The following is an 18,982-nucleotide window of genomic DNA, read 5'->3' as shown; positions in this document are numbered from 1 at the left end:
ATAAGAAATAGTTTTATTCTTACAGCTCTGGACAGGAGCTCCAGGTTTGGCTGCTAGCAATGGCTATTTGCTGCCTTTGGGACACGGTATCATCTTTTCTGTAAAAACTAAGAGAGGACTTGCTATTTGCTTTATCTGCTCTGAGTTTTTCCAGGCAGCATCCGCCACTTCCAGCGTGTGGTGTTAAATCCTGCAAAGGTCCTTTGCTAAAAGGGAACTTTGAACTTTTTTGGGGCACCAGCCCCTTCTGAAACTCAAGGGCTGCTTGGGAAGGGACCTTGGTGGCGTGCGTGGTTCCTCGCCGCCCGAGCCTCTTCCTCTCCCCGCGGCAGATAAACCGAAGCGCTCCTGCGAGGGGCTGCCCCGGGTGGGTTTGCGCAAGCACCGCCCGCGGGTCCATCTCGGAGCTGGCGAGGGGCTGACCGGCCGGGCGGCGGATGTTGGGGTTAGTGATTCAGATGATGACAGGAAACCAGCAACTGGCGGACGAGCCCCGGAGGAACCGGCTCCAGCGTCGGTGGCTGTGGCCGTGAGATGCAGGAGGAGATGGGACAGATGGGGGAGAGCGGCTGAGCCTGTGGGTAAGGTGGGAGAGGAGGGTGCCTGGGGGTGCGTGGGGTTCGTGCGAAGGCTTTGGGGGCAGGTGGGGTGTCCCGCTGATTTCGGTGAGCTCAGAGATCCTAGGCTAGACCTCCGGGACCCTTTTAAAGAGGGTTCAAGGTCATCCCTGTAAAACCCTTATGCAAAGCATCATGCTGGATGCTGCTTGCTGCTGCTCTTGGCCACCACCTGACAAGCTCCAAGGTAGGAAAATTACCAAATATCTCTTCTCAGCAGCACTTACGCCCCTCTGGACCCAAGGTGAGAGTCTGCCTCATACAACCTGGATTGCCTGTTTTATGATACTATTCTTTACATCTCCCCGCTCCATCTGCTGATGGCAGCATGGCTATTTTTTAATTACATTATTTCTGCATTCACATCTACTAAAATGTTCGGGAAGATTCAGGCTGAGCTGAGCTGCCCTCATCCTGTTCGCTCCTGCCTACAGCTTCTGGGACCGCTGCAGCCCACGATGTTTCCCCCTCCAAAGCCCCATCCTACCAAACAGCTGACTTGAACTACGCTTTCTGGGTTTTCCATCGGTTTCGGGGCTGACTGGCATCGTGTATATGAATGTATTTATTTTACTGCACGTAAGTGCTTGAAATTCCTAATCCTAGATGGAAAGAGCCTTGTCTTTGCTTCGGTTTTCTCTTGTGTTCAATGTTCAGTGCGATATGGGCCATGAGGTAGGCACTTTAGCGAAACGGAATAATTATGGGATAATCTTGTGTGATATTGGCTCATTTGCATTGCCGTGGAGTAAATAGGAGTACGTAGTTGCATATGTACGGGTTGCCTATAGCTGCAGTTCCTAACGTGGCGTCCCCCCGGACCCCGCAGCGGTGGCAAAGGGTGCTGCATGGCTGCCACGCTGCCCGAAACGGGGGGAGTTAAGGACAAATACAGATATTTCTGTGAATTACCTCCTTGTGCAGGCATGCATGTCGTGATTAGGATTTTGCGCTGTATTTTCCACCTGAGGTTTTAAAGCATTTTACAAAGTGATAATTTCTTAAAGTTGACTTTTCAATTCCAATTTTCCCTCTTGTCCTATCTTCTACCAAAATGCATCTACTGCTCCCCTGGCATAAAATAAAGCATGGTCTGCTTGAATAGCTGTACAGAACCAGACTTTATCTATACTGCAGCAGCTTTCCTAAGAAAATTTACACTGGCATAAAATCTGGTAGGAAACGGGGTGTGCAGACCTCTGGGAAGGAGCTTTTCTGGAGGCTCAGCGCTGGTCATTGAAGTGGTTCCAACCGCAGGAGCTTCCTTGGTCTGAGCGTTGAATGTCTAAATTGACGGGACTTTCTGCAGCAATCTGTGCAACGTAGACAAACAGAAAGTAGTGTTTCTTTTCTTAGAAATGCTAGAGACACTGAGTCAAGCTGAATATTGCATCTGTTCAACAAGTCCCTGTGCTAAATTTCATATGGCGAGGTTTTAAATAAACTCTCAGCTTTATATTTCATGCCGGTGACTCATCCAATCGGTCTGAATTAGCCTTAATTTATTGCAAACTGGCGCAGACCACAAAACTTTCTGGAAGAGAGAGGAGAAGACTCTTTTATATTTGCCTTTTGGGCATTTTTTAACAAAGAGGTTGAATACATGACCCAACCCAGCGGTTTCAGTCTTTACCTTGCAGCGTGAGCGCGGGGGGTGGGCTCGGTGGCCGCAAAGGGCTAAAGTGACTTCGTCAGAAATGGTCTTGCAGAAAAGCAGCCAGTTTTGCCCATGCCACATCAACGCATTCCTCGCTCTCCTGGATTTTCAGCAAAAAGTTTAAGTATGTCTTAAGTACTCCTAAAGGGTTTTTAAGTGAGCTTCTTGCCTCTTCTGCTACTGTTGGAAAGTTCTTCCAGACTTTCCATCCATTAGGAATTTTATTTCTAGCCTGTGTATATCCAGCTTATACCCACTCCTTTTATAAACCAGTGTTGTCTTATTTAAATCCAAACAGCTTTTCTCACTTCGGTGGTTCTCTCTCGGACAGATTGACAATGAACGTCCGTGTACTCTCACTCTCCGCTTTAACAGAGACCTTTCAGTCCTCCCTGATAAAGCAACCTCTCCTTCCCGTGGCTGTTTATAGCAAGCCCCGTTACTGGAGGCTCCCTATAACTTAGGTCTAGAAACCTTCTGTGCCAGCAGCCGGCCTGACAAGACCTAGCACATACAGACTGGATGATCTTTTGCGAGTTCATTAATTCTTCCCATTTAAAAAAAAAAAAAAAAAATTGTCTCTTTGATTGCTAAAAATATCTGAGGCCATGAAAAGAGCAGCCCGGCTTTGGGAAGGCGTGCTTCCCCCTGGCAGGAGAGGCCCCGTGCTGCGGGGTCACGACTTTACCCAGCCTCCAGCGGGTTGCTCTCCCTGGAATCGCTTACCGGGGCCGCGGCTCCCGGGGATTTCACGGGGCCGCGGCGCTCGGGCAGCGCTCGCTGCCGGAGGCAGGCGCCGTGGCCGCGCTGGCTTCCTCGTGCAAGGAGACACTTCTGTCGGCAGAAAAAGGCAGAAAAACATATAAAAGGAGAACAGAGAAGTGTATAAAGGGAACAGGGTATTTTGCCGCGCTCTGAATTTTACTCCTGAAGAGCTGAAACGAAATGGGAACCTGTTTTCTGCCCGTGTTTGAATGCAGCATCTTGAAAGCAAGGCTGATCAGCAAGTTATTTACTCTGCGTGCCCTTCTGATATATCTGGAGCTCGTCACAGCCCTCAGTGGCTCGAGCCTATTTATTCTCCTCACCGTCTCCCCAAGGCGGAGAGCAGGGGAAGCACGTTCAGCCTTCCAAATATTTTATTTATATCCCGCCAGCTGTGAGTAAGTGCCTCCAGCCTTCTGCTTGTCATAAATCTGTTCATCGCCTCCTGCCGTCAGCTCCTTATGAGAGGAGGTTTTGTACCAACAGAAAGGATTTCCATGGACCTGAGTCTTTGGGAACATAAATACTGACCTCCGGGCTGGTGCCGTGCTTGTGACTGGGTGCCGGGATGGGGATGGGACGTGCGGCGCCCGTTCAGCAGCCCCTGCGAATGCCCACCTTTCGTGTTCCCGGTGAGCGAGGGGCTCGGGAGCAGCCCGGGTTCGCCGTGTCACTGCCCCGCTGCAGAGAGAAAACCGGCTCTAGACGGGAGGTGGTGGCCTGTCCTACAACGGTGTAAACTAGGTCAGTGTTATCGGGTGCCTTCGGCTCTGCCTTGCCTTTGCTTTAAAAATGGGGGGGGAGAGAAAAACAAAAAACCAGACAATAACCAAAAAGCCCTCACAAGCAAACCAGCAGTGTTACAGCCCTTTGTATAATGAATTTTGGTCGCCAGTGTCCCTTAGCTGCCTCTTGCAGATGCTTTAGGGATGATCCACAGCTCATGGTTTCCAGGGGGGATGTTGAGCCAAGGAAAAACAATGTGAGAAGCCACATGGTTTTGACCAGGCTCTGTCCCCGACGTGCTGGCTGCAGCTGGGGGTGCTGGTCCTGCGCCTCCAGGGTGGGTGCTGGGCGCACCATTGATTTAAAACAACTCATCCCAGCTTCTTTGGAAGGTGCTGCAAGAAACTGCAGGGAAAGGTTCCCGGGGGGTCTGTAAAGAGGGAAGCCACGGTGGAGCGAGTGCTGGGAGCTGCCGTGGCCTCGCGAGTCTGGGTGACCTTGAAGGGAGTAGAATAAACCCAGTTTGCTCACAAGCAGAGAGGGTGGTCTCAAAGCCGAGTCATCATCCTGCTTGATTTAGGGGCTTTTGGGCAGTCGGGCCGCCACCGCTGAGAGGATGCTGACGCCGAGCCCCGGGCAGCCCGTCCCGTCCTTCAGCGGTCGCTCCCTCCTGGCCGGGGCAGAGCAATGCTGTGCTCGGGGGGCTGTCCGGAGCAAAAAGGGGGGCTGTGTCTGCCCCACAGTCATTTACACCGTGCCCTGGTAATTAGGACATCGGTGTAGGACTGGGAGTCCAGTGCCAAACCAGACCGCAAACCTCCCACCAGCATCCTCGGCCGCACGGGCAGGAGGGTGCTCGCTCGGCACTGAGAGGCTGGGCTGCTGCAAGGACGTCTCTGGGTTTTCTCCCACGCGAACGGGCTGTCGGTGCGGCTTGCAGTTTGGGCAGTGAAACGTTATTTATTCCGCTTTACACAAGCGGAGGCAGAAGGTGCTGAGCGGGGCAGAATCAAGCTGCTGTTTTCTATCGTCTGTTATTGATATTTAATTATTTTTAATTAATTAATTTTTTTATATCTATATTTTCCCCCTATATATATATATATTTCCTCCCCCCATCCACAGTGGCTATACCAATGCAATACAGGCTTAAGCTGTAATAAGGGAGATTCAAGGTAGGCAGTGGGAAAGCTTCCTCCCAGGCAGAGTAACGACGTTCTGGCCTTTGGCAAGTTGAAGTGTCTCCATCCCTAGGGGCCAAAGAAGTTTATTAAAAACAAAAATAAATTAAAATAATCGGTAAGTAAAGAAAATCTGGCCCTGGAGAATAGGAATGGGCTAAACAATCCGTCCCAGTCCCAGCAGGCTGTTTTCTGTGATATTTATAGGATGTTTTGTATTTTAAAGGAAGACATTGAAGCCAAATCGTGCTGATTATTACAAAATGTTAGCTGCTGTTTGTGGAAGAGCCTGTCATGGAGAGGAGGGGAAGAGCTGGTGTCTGAGCCAGCTCAACACGGAAAAAAGCATGGGGAATTTAACATTTAAAGTAATTCTGCGCTGCAGGGAAAGAGCCAGAGCGCCTTGTACAAAGGTCTTGGCAGCTTTGAGTATTTTCAAGTGCCTCCCTTTTTGCCCTGTCTTCTAGATATTAAAAAATAGTATCTGCTGACAATGTTTGATGGTGGCAACATGGGTTATGGGATTAGGAATGAGTAAATCCAAGTAGGTTTTTCCTCTTTGTGCTGGTGTCCCGAGGGAAACCCCATGAACCTGTTCTTCCAGAGCCAAACCCCCCATTTCACCGCAGGGGATGCACTCGGGTCTTACTGGAGTGGAAAGTGTGTGGGCAGCCGCTCGGACCGGAGCAGGGTGGGAAAGGGTACTTCCTCTGCCGCCTCGTGGTAATAAAACCCTAAAGTCTTTTCTGGATCCTCAGCAAACGCCCGGCTCTTTGCGGGTGTGAAGGCAGCTAGCACATGGCTCTTCGGGGGGCAGAAGCTTTCCGAGCGGAGGCCGCGCAGCCCCGCATGCCCCGATGCTCACAGGTTCCCCTCGCCACTGTGTTTCAGGCTGGATGCGGCCGGGCCATGGTGCAGCTGGAGCTGCTGTGGGCGGCCGCCGCGCTGATGCTGCTCGGAGCTGCCGTCAGCCTCTGCGTCAAGTGCCAGCTCTCCGGTAAGGTCCTGCCCGCGTGCTTCGGGGTCCTGCCCGTGGCCCCGGGCTGGGCTGGGGGGTCACGCCAGGCAGACCCTTTCCTTTTGGGGTGTCCCCTCTTGGGCGGATTCGGTCCTGCTCAGCCATGTGCTGGCCTGGGCAGCTTTGCCCTCGTGGGGATGCTCCCAGCTTGAGCTGGGAAGGGTCTCTGCTGGTGGCCAGAAAGCAGCTGGGGGGGAGGGACCCCCCCGACCCTGGGGTGGGCGCGACGCCGTGGGCTGCAGACCCCTCTCCACGGACACCGTGGTGGGTGGCTTTGGGCCACCCCGCACAGGACGACCATATCCAGGCGCACAAATCCTGCGGGGCTCTGGGGCAGACGGGCAGGAGGAGGGCAGGCGCGGAAGGATGGGTTGTCTTCATATACGCATTAAATACAAAGTGAGCGGGGTGAGCCCCCCGGCGGGGGGTCGGGCCCACCTCTCAGTGCTGGGCGGGTTTTACTGGGAGGGGCTGCGGGGTGGGGTTTTGGGGACAGGGATGGCTTGCTTGCTTTGATGCCTGAGACAAATACTACACTTTAGACGTGGTTTAAAAAAAAATAAATCAAAACACAGTCGCAACTGCGGCTCACTGCCTCTGCTGTCCTCTCGTGCTCCTGGTTGAAGAAGTTTTCTGAATGTGTTTTATTGGTCTTTCTGATCTTTAACTCCCAAATCATCCTTTTCTAAGAGGTTTTTTTTTTTTTTTTTCCTTGTCTTCCAGCTACCAAGCGAGAGAAGCAGCCGAGCGAGCGGAGGAGCCCGTAAGTTGCCTTTCACAATCGTGCTTCTCCCCCAGGCAGCTCGCCCGGGGTGAGACCCTGGCCAGAGCCAGACCCGCGCCATGCCTCGCAGCTGAAATCTGGATTTATATAAAACAAAATAATATAATCCCAGAACGGGGCATGCAGGGCGGCGTGCCCCAGCCCAGGGAGCTGCTGAAGGGGTAATGCCTTTACCAAGAATAATCCAAAATTAAACTCAAGCTCTGACTGTGATGCCTGTGAGTCATTAACTAGTTGGAAAAAGGTCTGGGAGAATTGAAGGGCAAGTCCTTATCCTGTCCCGTCGTGCCCCGAGATGAGGTAGAGAGGTTGGTAACTTCATAAACAAGCCCCTGCCCTTGGCCGGTGCTGGTGGGACCCTGTGCCAGAGCAACCACCAACCTGCAGCATAAGCAACGAAGGAAATGCATCGTACACACACGCACCCCCCCTTATTTCCTTCAGCAACAGACAAACCACAGCTCAATGATATAAAGAAGAAGAAAAAAAGCTGGCTTGTAACCTTTGATAGAGGAGCAAACGTGGTGCAAAGGGGCTCTGCGAAGGCCTCTGTGGGGCTGGGGTGTTTGCTTCTGCTCCGCTTGCCCGGGACTGGGGGAAAGGCTTCGGTGTGGTCCGTCGGAGGCTGATGGAAAAGCCAGCGCAGGCTCCGTCCCCTGCAGGCTCATACTGAATCGTTCTGATTTCTTGAAATTTATACCTGGATTAGCTGGTTTGACTTCAGACTCGTGGTATTGTGTGCTCTTTTTAGGGATCTGTTTTGGGCTAGTTAGGGCTTTTTGCATGCAAAGTGGTTTAACTGTGTATATTTGCAGACTTTGCAATGAAGTCCTTTGCCCGGCACCTCATCTCCCCGCCAGCCCAGTGCTGCGAATACCGGCTTGGGATGGGGGTGACCCGAATGAAAGGAGGGGGGTGGAAAGGGAGACTTTCAGGGTCCTAAAATCGGAGTTAATAAGAGCCTGTATGCACTTGTGGATGAAGAGTCATTGAATCCTCTTGTGCTCTGAGAGCAGCTCTCCTGTTAACTAAAAAGTAAAGAGGATATTGGGCACGTAGGTTATTTTTATTGTTGATCACATATGTTATGTTTTTCAGGTTGATGTTAAGGGATGTTGGGAGGGGCAGGGACAGCAGCGGAGGTGAAGCAGTGGGCTTTGAAGCCATTTCACGGGTGAACACCCAGCTTCTCCTGGGTGAAAATGCTCTTCTGGCCTTAACTGGTACATCAAGTGTCAGAGTAGGAATTATCCTAAACAATGTTTTCCTCATCCCTGGGTCCTTCCCTTGGCTGGTTTTGGCTGCTCTGCCAGTGGTCCATAAGCACATCTTGACTTTAAAGGGTCTGGGAAGCTGCTCCCGGCTCACGTGGGTCCCGCATGGCACGCTGAGCGATGCACCGCGGCGTTTCACCCAGCCCAGCGTGGGGGCTGTGCTCTCTTAACGGGGAGGTCTCTTGCATCTGCTTTCCTTGTCATAGACCCCAAAATTCAGCTGAGGTTAGACCTCTGTCTTTTCCAGGCTCGAAAGCCAGCAGAGGTTTGAGGTGATTCGATCCCATTCCAGTGAGTATGAACGTTGCACGGGGCTCCTGCGTTGCGGGGTGGGGGTCCTGCACGCACAGAATGGGGGGAAAGTAAAAATAAAAGGGTCACCTTGAAGCCGGGCGGTGAATTGATATTAGAGCGAGATTGTCAAAGCCACCTTAGATGCTTCTAGTGATGTGAACTCTGAGCTCTAGGAAAAAAATCTCTCTTTGCATTGAAAATAAATCACCCAAGCAATGTCACTGAAATGCAACACCTTATTAACTCGGGCTTCTTCAAACCGCTCTGTTTGCCCTGTGAAAAGACAGTGTGGGTGAACTCGAATCGACAGGAGTGACTCATTTATCATCACCCCCTTACTGCTTCCTGCAGCAAGCTGGGTTAGGCGCTGACCTTTTGATTTTTATCCTGAAACGAGTTGCTGACAGGGTCTGTATTAAATGTCACTGCCTGCAGACGGGCTCTGCGGGGCTGCTCCTTTCCCTGGGACCTTGCTGGGTCTGAGCCCCACAAACCCCCTACGAGTCCTTGCTTCAGCCCAGCCCGACCAAAGCTTATGACCTACGGGTGCTGAGTGTGGGGAAGGCCCCCAGATGAAGCAGGTTTGGGGGAGAATAGGCAATAAGGCAGCGGTTGGGACCGTAGTTTCCTCCGATGCATGTTTGCTAGCTCTGCAGTCTGCGCAGACACCAGCTCTTTCTCTGTTTGCTTCCCATTTTGGCCACTATGTCCTTTCAAGGAACGATTTGGAAGCTCTTTTGGGATGCATTAGAAAAATGCTTGTCAGTACTGAGGAGTCCTCTCTGTTGGATGCTCTGTGCTCATTGAAATATCTGCTGCTGCCATAATAAATAACATCTTGTTTTGTTCTTGGTCCTAGCTGCAACCCGAAGGCTGGAACAAATTAAGCAACGTGAAAACTCATCAGTAGCAAGGTAGGTAAAAAACCAAACAAACCAAAAACTAGCTATAGGGCCCAGGTAGGATGAACTTCACCCAACATATGTGAATGTTCAGGACTTGGGGTTGGGTTATGGACCCTGTAGATGGGGCTTGAGCTATACTTAATTTATTGATGCTCAATAGTGGGTTTAGACTTTTTCTGGATTTTCTTCAGTCTGACTGCGTTCTACTGGCAACCGTTTAAATCAAACCCGAGGAAATGAGCTGTGGCTGTCCGTAATCGGTACATCATGAAAAAGAAATGGCCATTCTTTACTTAGAAGCAGTTTGAGATGAGAAATCCCCTTCTCCCTGTCACCAAAACCCCCAAGAACTACACGGCTGCAATAACTCTGCTGCAGTATTCAGGCATAGCTATTCCCATCGTGGGATTTGACCCCAAACTCTTCATTTCCCATTGCCTGATATGTTGCCTGTATAAACTCACAGGGAGGTTCCACGGATGGTCCTTCTGGCTTAGTCACTGCTGTGGTTTGTAACCCCCGGTCCAGTTTGCTCAGACCTGGGATTTTAGCTCCCTTTTCTGTCTTTCAGGAAAACCACCGAGGAGCTCGGCACCTCCCGCCGTGCTGGATACGGTGAGCATCTCCCCCGGGACGGGCACCGGTTCCATGCTCTCCCCATCCACATGGCCGCGGGGGAAGCGCCTCCTGCGAAATTCATAAATGGGGATGTTGCAAATCTCAGCTCGTTTGTGTAGGTGCCGGCTGGGAACTCGCACCGGTTTTGGGAAGAGGGAGCCTCTGAGAGGCTGGTTACTCACTGCCGGGACCCCGGGCAGGGCACGGGGGCGGTTTATCCTGGAAACAAGCTGGGTGATGATAAAATTAACTGCTGTTATTAGCACCTACTCATGACGCTTGTGGCTGGTCTGCACAGCGATACTTAATAAGAACTAGCCTGGGTCTGAGTTTAAAATCCAGTCCTCATCCTGCTATGGCTGACCAGTCCTGGCTAGAGCCACGGGGCCAGGTTATTTAAAATATCCCCCCTGGCTGTCCCAACACCTCCGCCCTGGGGCGTCCAACCTTGCAGCCGTGTCCCCCGGCCCCGAGTGAGGAGCTGAGCGGGGGTCAGAGCTGCCGATGCCCCAACGCTCGCTGGCTCCGTCACCGAACGGTTCCCATCGCTCAGCCTGATCCCGAGCGTAACGTGTCCCTCCGCTTTTCCCCAGGGAGCGGGACCGAGTGCAGGTATCAGAATTTCCTGACAGGTAAATGCTGCAGCCGCAGGTCCAGGGGTGTGGGGAGGGAAGGCTGCCGAGGCGATGAGAGGTAACCGGGATGAGAGCCGGCAGGGAGCACGCAGGCAGCCGGCACTGCAGCTGGCGGAGCTCTGGCTTGGTTAATTTAGCGATTGCTTTGTAAGACACGCTGATCTGATTAACGGTCAGAGTGGAGGGGGACGGGATGCTCGCAAACCCCCGCTCCCTCCCGGGGCAGCATGAGCTGGTGCTCGCCCTAAGAGGATTATTGGTGCGTCGAGCTGCGCTCCGCTTTCCCAAATGCAGGGGGATGTCCCCGATCTCCCTGCCAGCTGGCAGGATCTGTCCACGAGAAGTGGTGAGCCCTGGTTTTCTCAGGGCCTGGGGTAGATTGGGGCTGCCTCCCCCTGCTCCAGCTTCCTGGCTCTGCTTGTGGACGAGCTTCGGGGCCGTGCCGGGGCTTTCTGGCTGCTGGGGACATCTGCTATAGCTGCGCCTGGGAAATTCGTCCCGCCGTGCTTTGGGACGGGCAGTTTGAGTTTATGCAATGGTACGGCGTGCTGACGGCAAACCCTTTGTGCTTGCAGAGGAGTGCCTGCGAGGGGACGCTGCCTACGTGTAAGTAGCTGGCTGCTGCCCGCCGGCGCGATCGAGTGGAGCCATACTGGTCCCAGTGCGGTCGTGCGCTCCTGACTCTCCTGTAGCTCAGGCTGGGACGCCCGTGGGCTGCCCTGGGCAGGAGGAGCTAACGGCGGCTGCTCTTCTCGCAGGGAGCCCGTATCTCTGGATTACTACAACTGTGCCCAGTTCTTCACACCACCCAACGGTAAGGTCTCCACGCGAGCAAGATGGGTTTCTTCTCAAGCCGCCAGCCTGGCTGTCCCGTGGCTCCAGGGAGCCTGCAAGACTTTTCTCTCCTAGGATGTGCGTTATTGCCCTACGGCCTGAAGCAAGCGTGGGTCCAGGAGACACGTTCGTTAAGGGCTGTAGCGGAGCCGTGGGGCATGAGGGATGCCCGAGCCCCGATCAGTCCATCCATTTGTTATAAACAGGACAGCCCAAACGCATCCACGGCTCCCGTTGCACAAAACACTTTGTTCTCACCCTGTTTCATCTCTGGGCAGCAGCAAATTATCCAAATTAGCGTTTGGGGTAACGAGGCCATTTTCCTGTTGTAGCTCGGTCTGGTTTGGGTGAGCGGAGGCTGCAGCCCCTCGGGGTCCTGCCCAGACGTGCGGGAAAGGGCACGGCCTTGTCCAGAAGCTTTTTGCCAGAGGGAGGCCATCAAATATTTTATATGCTTGGTTCACGAGGCTAGCGAATGAAGGTGGGATGAAACGCACCGCTCCATTCAAACACATCTTTTCAAGGCAAATATTGCATCTATGAAATGTTTTCACTTCCCTGGGTATTCAGCACTTCTCTGCGTTCAGACATCAATCGATTTTTATCTAAAATTAATTTCAAAACATGAATCCTATTTTTTATTTAAAGAGACTGGAGGGAGGAAAAAATACTTTAAAAAAAGGAAAAAATATCTTGTTTAGAAAAAAAAATTAACTTATTAAAAGAAAGAAGAAAAAAAAGGTGAGAAAGAGAAACCTGAATGTATTACCATGAATGTTTTTGTATCCTTTATTAGTTTTAATACTTTTTCAGTGGCTGAGGACTACCTAAAGGTAGTGTCAGTGTGTAGCCGTTGCGGAGCTGCTCTGAACGGCTCGCTTGGCTAACGCCTTCCCCTCCTGCCCCAGGTGGCTTTGGGCAGCGCGGAGGGTCGTGGGGTGGGCGGCAGCGGTGCTTACGCTGTCTGCAAACTCTTCCAGCTTAGACCCGGTGACCACACTTACTGTCGGGTGTCAGTGGTGTTTTCAGCATTGGTGAATGCAAGTTTTGAGGTTAGCAATACAGGGACTCACATCGTTCAGCTGCTCAGGGGCCCGTTCGGAGAGCTGAAATAACCAGCAGCAGAACAAAGAGCTTGGGGTTTGTTTTTTTTTTTTAATTCTTTTAAGCAGATTTTCCTTCTAGATGCTAATAGATTTGTGTACTGGGCTCAAACAGATGTTGTGCTTGGAATGGGGCTCAGTTCCTTCCCAGAAATTGAGAATAAGCCCAAGAAGACACTGCAGTCACAAGCTTAATGCTCAGTGGGAAGGAATACCCTCTCCCAACTGCTACCCTGGGCTGGGTGCCTGGGGATTCGCCCCTTGCCGGAGCCAGCCCTCCCCCTGTTCACCTTAGGGGCTGCTGTAGGACCAGTAATTATGCTGATTGGTATTTATTTCTGTCTGTAAGAAAAGTCACGAGGCCTCGAGACTGGCTTTGGCCGCTCGCCCTCGGGTGGCTCAGAAGCGGTGCTGTGGCTGGAGAGGCTCGGCCGGTGCTCCACGGCGTCGGTGGTGATGGTGCTCCCGTGGGGCGGCGATCGCCCAGTTCAACTGCACTGGGGGTGCCCCAGCCCCGGGTCAGTGCAGGCTGTCATGAAGATTAATGATTATTTAGCTAATGTGTGCTTCGTTGTGGGAAACAGCCCTCTCCTGCAGGTGCTGAGGGATCTTCCCAGGTCACCTATGCTTCCTTAACCCCTTTGTCCCCCTCTTTCTTGTTTCTGCCAGAGAAAGAGGAGGATTCCTATTCCTATCAAAACGTCATCATTGGAGCGTCCCACGGCTGTGATCCAGGTAGGTGTGTGGCTGGCATGGTTCGTGTGTGCTGTACGAAGGTATCTGGAAGCACAGAGAGGGACAGGGACCTGCCCAGCTGAGGGAAAACCCCCTCGTTCGCAGGCTCAGCTCTTCCGATCGGCTCCGTGCTGGTGGAGCCGGGGTGCAGGGGCTGCCGCAGGCGCAGAGCAGATGTGGAGCGTTTCCCCTTTCTGCAGGAAAATGCACATGGTGATACCTTACTGGGCGAGAGCTCACCCCCGAGCTGATCCCTTTGACTTGGAGGTCTCTGCAGCCGTTCAGGAGCTTTGGGGTCTGCATTGCTTCTCTAGGTCTTTCAGTGTAGTTACAGCCAAGGCTGATCGCGGTTCGAGCCCCCAGCTCAGGTTTCGCACCACGTCCAGCCCAAGAAGGCTGAGTGAGCTGCTGGAGGATGGCATTGCACCACAGTCTCTGCTTAAGGGTTTTCACCTTCTGTCCTGGGATGTTGCAATCAAAATAGGAAGTCAGGCTGGTTTCCTTCAGCAAATTAACACACAGCTTTCCGCACTGCTCGAGCCTGCCCTGCTCCCGCCTGGCTTTGTACAGAGCGATTAGAGGAGGCAGGAGCAGCGGGGACCAGTCTGATCCCCATCCGTGCCCGCCGATGTCCAGGCGCGTGGTCAGGGCTGGAAAAGCGATGAGGCAGCATCAGCAGACCTGCGGCAGGACGGCAGCCGCCCGGCTGGAAACTCGGCCACGTGCACGGGGCAGTTGGGGTAGGAGGGGGGTTTCACAAAGGTCCATTTTTAGTCCACTTGCTGTTCAGCATCATCCTGTCCAAACTCTTCTTAGTCACAGATGACTCTGTAGACTATGAGAACAGCGCGGCGATACACACATGGAAACTCCAGCAAGCAGAAGGTACGCTCTCAGCAGTTGTTTCCTATTTAGGGATGGGGCTCACGGGCAGGGCGCCCGTCATGCTAGACCGGTACAGACCGCCCTCAGGGTAATGCAGCCATCACCCCCATCTTGAGGTTTTTTTTTTTCTCTCCAATCATCCATGATAAACATCTAAGGCAATGTCCAAATTGCTACACGCACTTGTAATTAAACGTCGCTGTGATGGGACGTGGTGTTTCTAGTACTCAAAAGGCCCCCATGCAGGTGGCTGTCCCTAAACCCTGACCACGGGACACTACAGAAGAATGTCGCTCTTCGTGTCTTATATCCTCTTAGGTTTTGAAGTTGCCCTGGTGCAAGCTTAGCCTTGTAATCCCCTCCGACAACGAAACGTGCAGCACGCGCATCCAGTGGGTCAGCCCGCGACTCCCCTGCAGTAATTGGGGGTGCATATTTCTGAAGCTGACCTTTAAACAGCAGTTTAATCTAATGTGTGGCTTCCTGTGCAGCGCAGGGGGTAATCTGGCCTGGGAGATAGTGGTGAATGTACACACATCTATTTGAGAGCTTTCTGTCTCTGGTGTGGAAGCTGCCTAAGCAAACTGATTCTTGTTATCCTGGTTGCATACCCTCTAGATTAAATCTAAGTCGGTCTCTTTTGGCTCTGAAAAGCTGTCCCCGCTCGCTGCTTGCGGAGCATTTGCAAATTTGCTGTGGCCATTTTGAAGCCCCTTCAAGGCGACCTTGAGACTGTGACCTGAGGTTTCTTAGCCCAGGCGCAAAAATGTGTCGGCAGCGAAGGCTAAATATTGGCAGGACGCACAGTGTGTCTATGGTGCGCATGTGTTTTTAGATCAACCCGCTTACTGATCAGTGCTTCCCATCCTCGCTCACAGCTCTGCAGGCAGAAAGCCCAGATGATGAGCCAGACTACATCAACACGGCCCCTGCATCAGGCCCAGCCCCTCTGCCAAAGCAAAGGTAAAGAGAAAGCAAATGGTTGATGTATTTATTTAGAGGTGGGAGGATTGTGTCTATGCCAAAGAGAGCTCGGCTGGAGCTTTGCCCCTTGCCGGCGCGGCCAGCCGGTGCCCCGCAGCCCACGCGGGCAGTGCAGGGAGCAGGGCAGCCTGCTCTGTGCCGTACCACGTCTCTGGCCGATGCCAAGCTGACTAACGCCGACTGTGGAGACAAGTTTGTCCAAGTCCGTGTCCCAGCCCCAGCGCTGCCCTCCTCCAACAGGAACTCAAAACCGCTTCAGAGCGGCTTCGGGCGGCGCTGCTGCCTGCTGCAGGCAGGAACCCCCAAACCCCCTCCGGTCTGTGCAGCCCGGAGGCTGCGCAGCGTAAGGGATTCCCTGGGCTCAGCTGAGCCCTGCCTGCTGTGCTAAGACCGCATATCCTGCCCCACCATCAGCAGCAACCTGATGCTGATGATAAAGAATTACTTAAGGCAGCTGAAGTAAAAACCATCTGCGGAGAGCTGCAGGGAGATTGCATGACACTGAACGAGTGGGTGATATAGCACGGTGTCAGGAAACGCATGGCAATGTATGGAAGAAAAGCAGCCCCAGATATACCGAGCACAGGGACAGGTTCTGCATTAGCTGTTACGGCTCAAAATGGGCTCTCGGAGGCCTTGCAGAGCCTCTTCTCAGCAGATGAGTGTATGTGATCGCTGGGAAGTGGAAAGAGGAAAACAAACCACTGCTGTGCTAGCGTATAGATCTGTCGTGTCTCTACGTGCTGGTTAGAGCACGTAGTGCTGGTCACCCTGCTCCAGACTGGACTAGGACTCCAGCTGGGAGAGGGACTGGGACCAGTATTGCTTTCCTTGTGGGGTTTTTACTCTCTGAGCACCTGCAGAGACCCAGAGGGATCGTCCTTTTGCCACATGCTTGCAGCTCCAGTTACAGGGTTTTACAATCCCCAAACTGTGGGCACCGGCAGTGGGCAGCCCCCAAAATCCGATCTTTCTGAACCTGTGCAAAGCATTTAAGATTTGTGCCCATCATGTAAAGCACAGTCACCCTGTTCTCCACGTTACAGCGTTTGCTTTGAACTTCAGCAGCCCGTCCCAGCAGCGTTAGCTCTTATTCACAAAGACTGCTGGAGGGGAAGCTGCACCAAGGGCAGGCTGCGTTTTTTGGTCAAGGATTCAGTGTGTGTCACTCGTGGCACACAAGTCACTTCCCACCGGCTCACACGTGTGGTCTGGCCGGCAGCAAACACAGCTCAGCCTGGTGAATGCCTCTTCCCCTGCCCACGGGCACCCGCTGCTCCCCACGGCCCGACTCCAGCCTCCGCCGGGATGCAGCCGAACGTGGGAGCCCCGGCCCGAGAAACCTGCCACAGCGGTACCTCGCTGCCAGGCATCTCTCTTTGCTTGAGCTGGAGCAAACCAAGAGAATATGATAAAAATGGACTGCTTCAGTTGGGGTTGCGGAGAAACTTGCTTTTGTGCAGAGAAACTTCTTTTCAGAAGGTGTTTCTAGAACAGCCAGGCATTGTGTTGGCTAAGCGTCTGGAGGAAGGAAGTCAGATTATCCATCAAAAAATGAAAAGTGCTATAATGGTAACTCTTATGAGCAATTCTGCATTTATTCCTCTTCCACAGAGCAATTTCGAGGAGGAGGGGATTACGTTTCTGCGTTAGTCACAGCGTGGCCCTGCTCTTTGCTCTGATAGTGGCTCCGTGGCACCGGGCACACCAGACTGCTCCGTTTGCCATTTGTAATGGGGAGGGTGCCCACAACCTTCGGAGCTGTGAGAGGAACAATCAGGGCTGATAGATGCCAAAAATGTTTCGCAAAGCTGCTGTAACGACCACTCCAGATTTGGTGGAGAGCAATGACCAAAGCAGCACAGGGGCTACCATAAATCCACCCCCCAAAGTGATAAAGGATGCTGGGAAGGTAGAAGAGGAATAGCTGTCCTGCGAGGCGCTGGTGATGGAGATTTTTTCTGGGAAAACCTGCAGTCGTAAGCCCTAGCAAAATGCTGTCATGGCTGTAGTGTAAATAGCTTCTGGCAGCTCTGTAAGTAAGCTAAAATTGCCAATGCCCCTTTATATATATGCCCCAAATTGCCGGTGACCATTATAATGATGCCTCTGTTATAGCCTTTGCTAGCAGAGTAACGCTATAAAATCCCCATGTCCAACCAACCAACGCCAGCACAAGCTCCCCACCAAGGGAGGGTGAAGTTGGGCTGCTGGCACCTTTGTGCCCTCTGCTCAGGGATCGTCGTCCGGGAGCACGGCTGGGGCTTCTGCTTAGGCGTGGGACATCTTGTAGTGTACCTCACTACTTGTCCCTGGAAAGAAAATGTAACAGGCAGCAGAGTTAAGAAGTTGAAAGCAGGGATTAACAGTCAGTGGGCTTACTATTTTTTCCCCTCTTATTTCAAGTGTTCTGCGTAAAGTCTGAAGAAGTCCTTTGCTGAGCTGTAAGAGCGCACCCAGCGAGCACGCACACAGGGAGAGGGGAGATTTCGATCCCTCAGAGAAATCTCTTCTCCAAACCGTGCCCAAGATCATGTAGAAGGGGTGCCGCTGAAAGGAAGAAATGCTCCACTTGAAGTCCCACAGAAGTCCAACTGCAAACCTGCAACTGGAGAAAGCACTCTGCCCAGCAGCGACCACGGGCAAGCCAAGAGCTCGTTACCCCGTCTCGTTTCCCTGCACGTCTGCTCGAGGGAGGATGGCCAGTCCGTGCAATGTTTTCTCCTGTCAAGCATGAAATTAATCTTTAAATTGCTGAGCAGTAACGCAGCCAGCTACTTAATTTGTCAGGGTGACTCACACACAGTAGTATTAAGACATAGGGATTATGTCCTGATTTAGTTTCTCTGCTCTCCTGCAGAAGTGGTTTCCTACAAGACAGGAACTGGCAAGGCAGAGGTTGCTTTCTCAACAGCAGCGGTTCTCTTGAGCTAAATGAGATATGAACCTGTTCACGAAAGCGAAGGACTAAAGAGGATTAAATCCCTGCCTTCTCCACAGCTTGTAATTCACAGTATCTCTCTGTGGCAGTTTTCCTTGGGTTTCGGTAGCTGTTTTATAATGATACAAAGACCCTGCAACAACTGAGAAGGTCTGAGCCACAGCTGCCCGCCTCAGAAACTGCACCAGTCTTTTGGTGTTGCCATAGGGAACATCAGTCCTGAAACGTAACCCTTGTTTCTTGAGCCCTGATGCACAGATTTGGCACCATTGTACCCCTTATTTATTAAAATTGAAAAGCCTCCAAAGAAAACCCAGTGTTTTTTTACGGTTTGCTATGATGCAGATGTTGTCTGCATGGTTGGGTGAGACAGACTGAGATGGGAGCACGGGAGATGACATGGAATGGTGTGCGGGATCTGATGGGGAGAAAACGTAGCTCCTTAAAGCCTTCTTCCTCAAAATCAGCTCAGAAAACTGTGCTTCAAGAAGGGACACAGCCCATACTCACGTCTCTGGGACTGGTAAGAGTAAGCAGAGAGGTGGAGCTAAGGGCGAGCGAGCCCTGGCGCGGGAGAAGGGGACGTCAGGTGCTTTCTCCTGCAAATGACTTGGCTGTATTTTTAGCAGAATTGCTGGGACCATGGGTGGCCACTGTTCATGTAGCTGAAACAGAGTGGTTTGGAGTGTGGCTTGGGAGATTTACTTGTAACTCCTACAAATGCCTTTATTCCTGCTTCCACAGGACTTTTACAACAGGGGGAATCTAGTGCGCTTCAGGGATGTATACACGCAGTCAGCTACAGCCTGGTTTTCTGCTTACCCCAGCCCAGCTTCTACTTGCACCCTCTGGTTTCCTGATGTTTAAATGCTCTGCAAAAAAGTTCGCACAGGTTGGGGACACCAGCATCCCAGGGAGCCTGGAGCAGAGACGGTGACAGCCACAGCCTGCGCTGCCTCTGCACAGGCTCACAGGCAGGCAAGGAAACGAGGAGATGCCTTCGTTACTGAAACAGCGTGCCCGGCC

At 52.4% G+C, this 18,982-nt stretch overlaps 1 protein-coding gene across 3 annotated transcripts; it reads left to right on the top strand.

The window, feature by feature from the left end:
* The first annotated feature begins 491 nt into the window (after positions 1 to 491).
* LAT2 (linker for activation of T cells family member 2) lies at positions 492 to 18,336 on the top strand. 3 transcript variants are annotated; one of them, XM_082327952.1, is made up of 13 exons: positions 492 to 581; positions 5,838 to 5,943; positions 6,688 to 6,727; positions 8,270 to 8,313; positions 9,176 to 9,230; positions 9,793 to 9,836; positions 10,433 to 10,471; positions 11,050 to 11,080; positions 11,233 to 11,288; positions 13,081 to 13,146; positions 13,963 to 14,031; positions 14,910 to 14,994; positions 17,422 to 18,336. In XM_082327952.1, the coding sequence occupies exons 2-13, from the start codon at positions 5,856 to 5,858 to the stop codon at positions 17,438 to 17,440; spliced, it is 636 nt and encodes a 211-aa protein (XP_082184078.1). In that variant the 5' UTR covers positions 492 to 581; positions 5,838 to 5,855; the 3' UTR covers positions 17,441 to 18,336. The 3 variants fall into 3 exon arrangements, with proteins under 3 accessions (XP_082184078.1, XP_082184079.1, XP_082184080.1); XM_082327954.1 differs by having other exon boundaries at positions 494 to 586; XM_082327953.1 differs by lacking the exon at positions 10,433 to 10,471.
* The last annotated feature ends 646 nt before the right edge of the window (positions 18,337 to 18,982 follow it).

Source organism: Platalea leucorodia (genome assembly GCF_965183815.1).
Source record: "Platalea leucorodia genome assembly, chromosome: 16".
Classification (NCBI taxonomy): Eukaryota; Metazoa; Chordata; class Aves; order Pelecaniformes; family Threskiornithidae; genus Platalea; species Platalea leucorodia.
The sequence above is the reverse complement of the archived record's forward strand: the minus strand, read 5'-3'. Positions and strand labels throughout refer to the sequence as shown.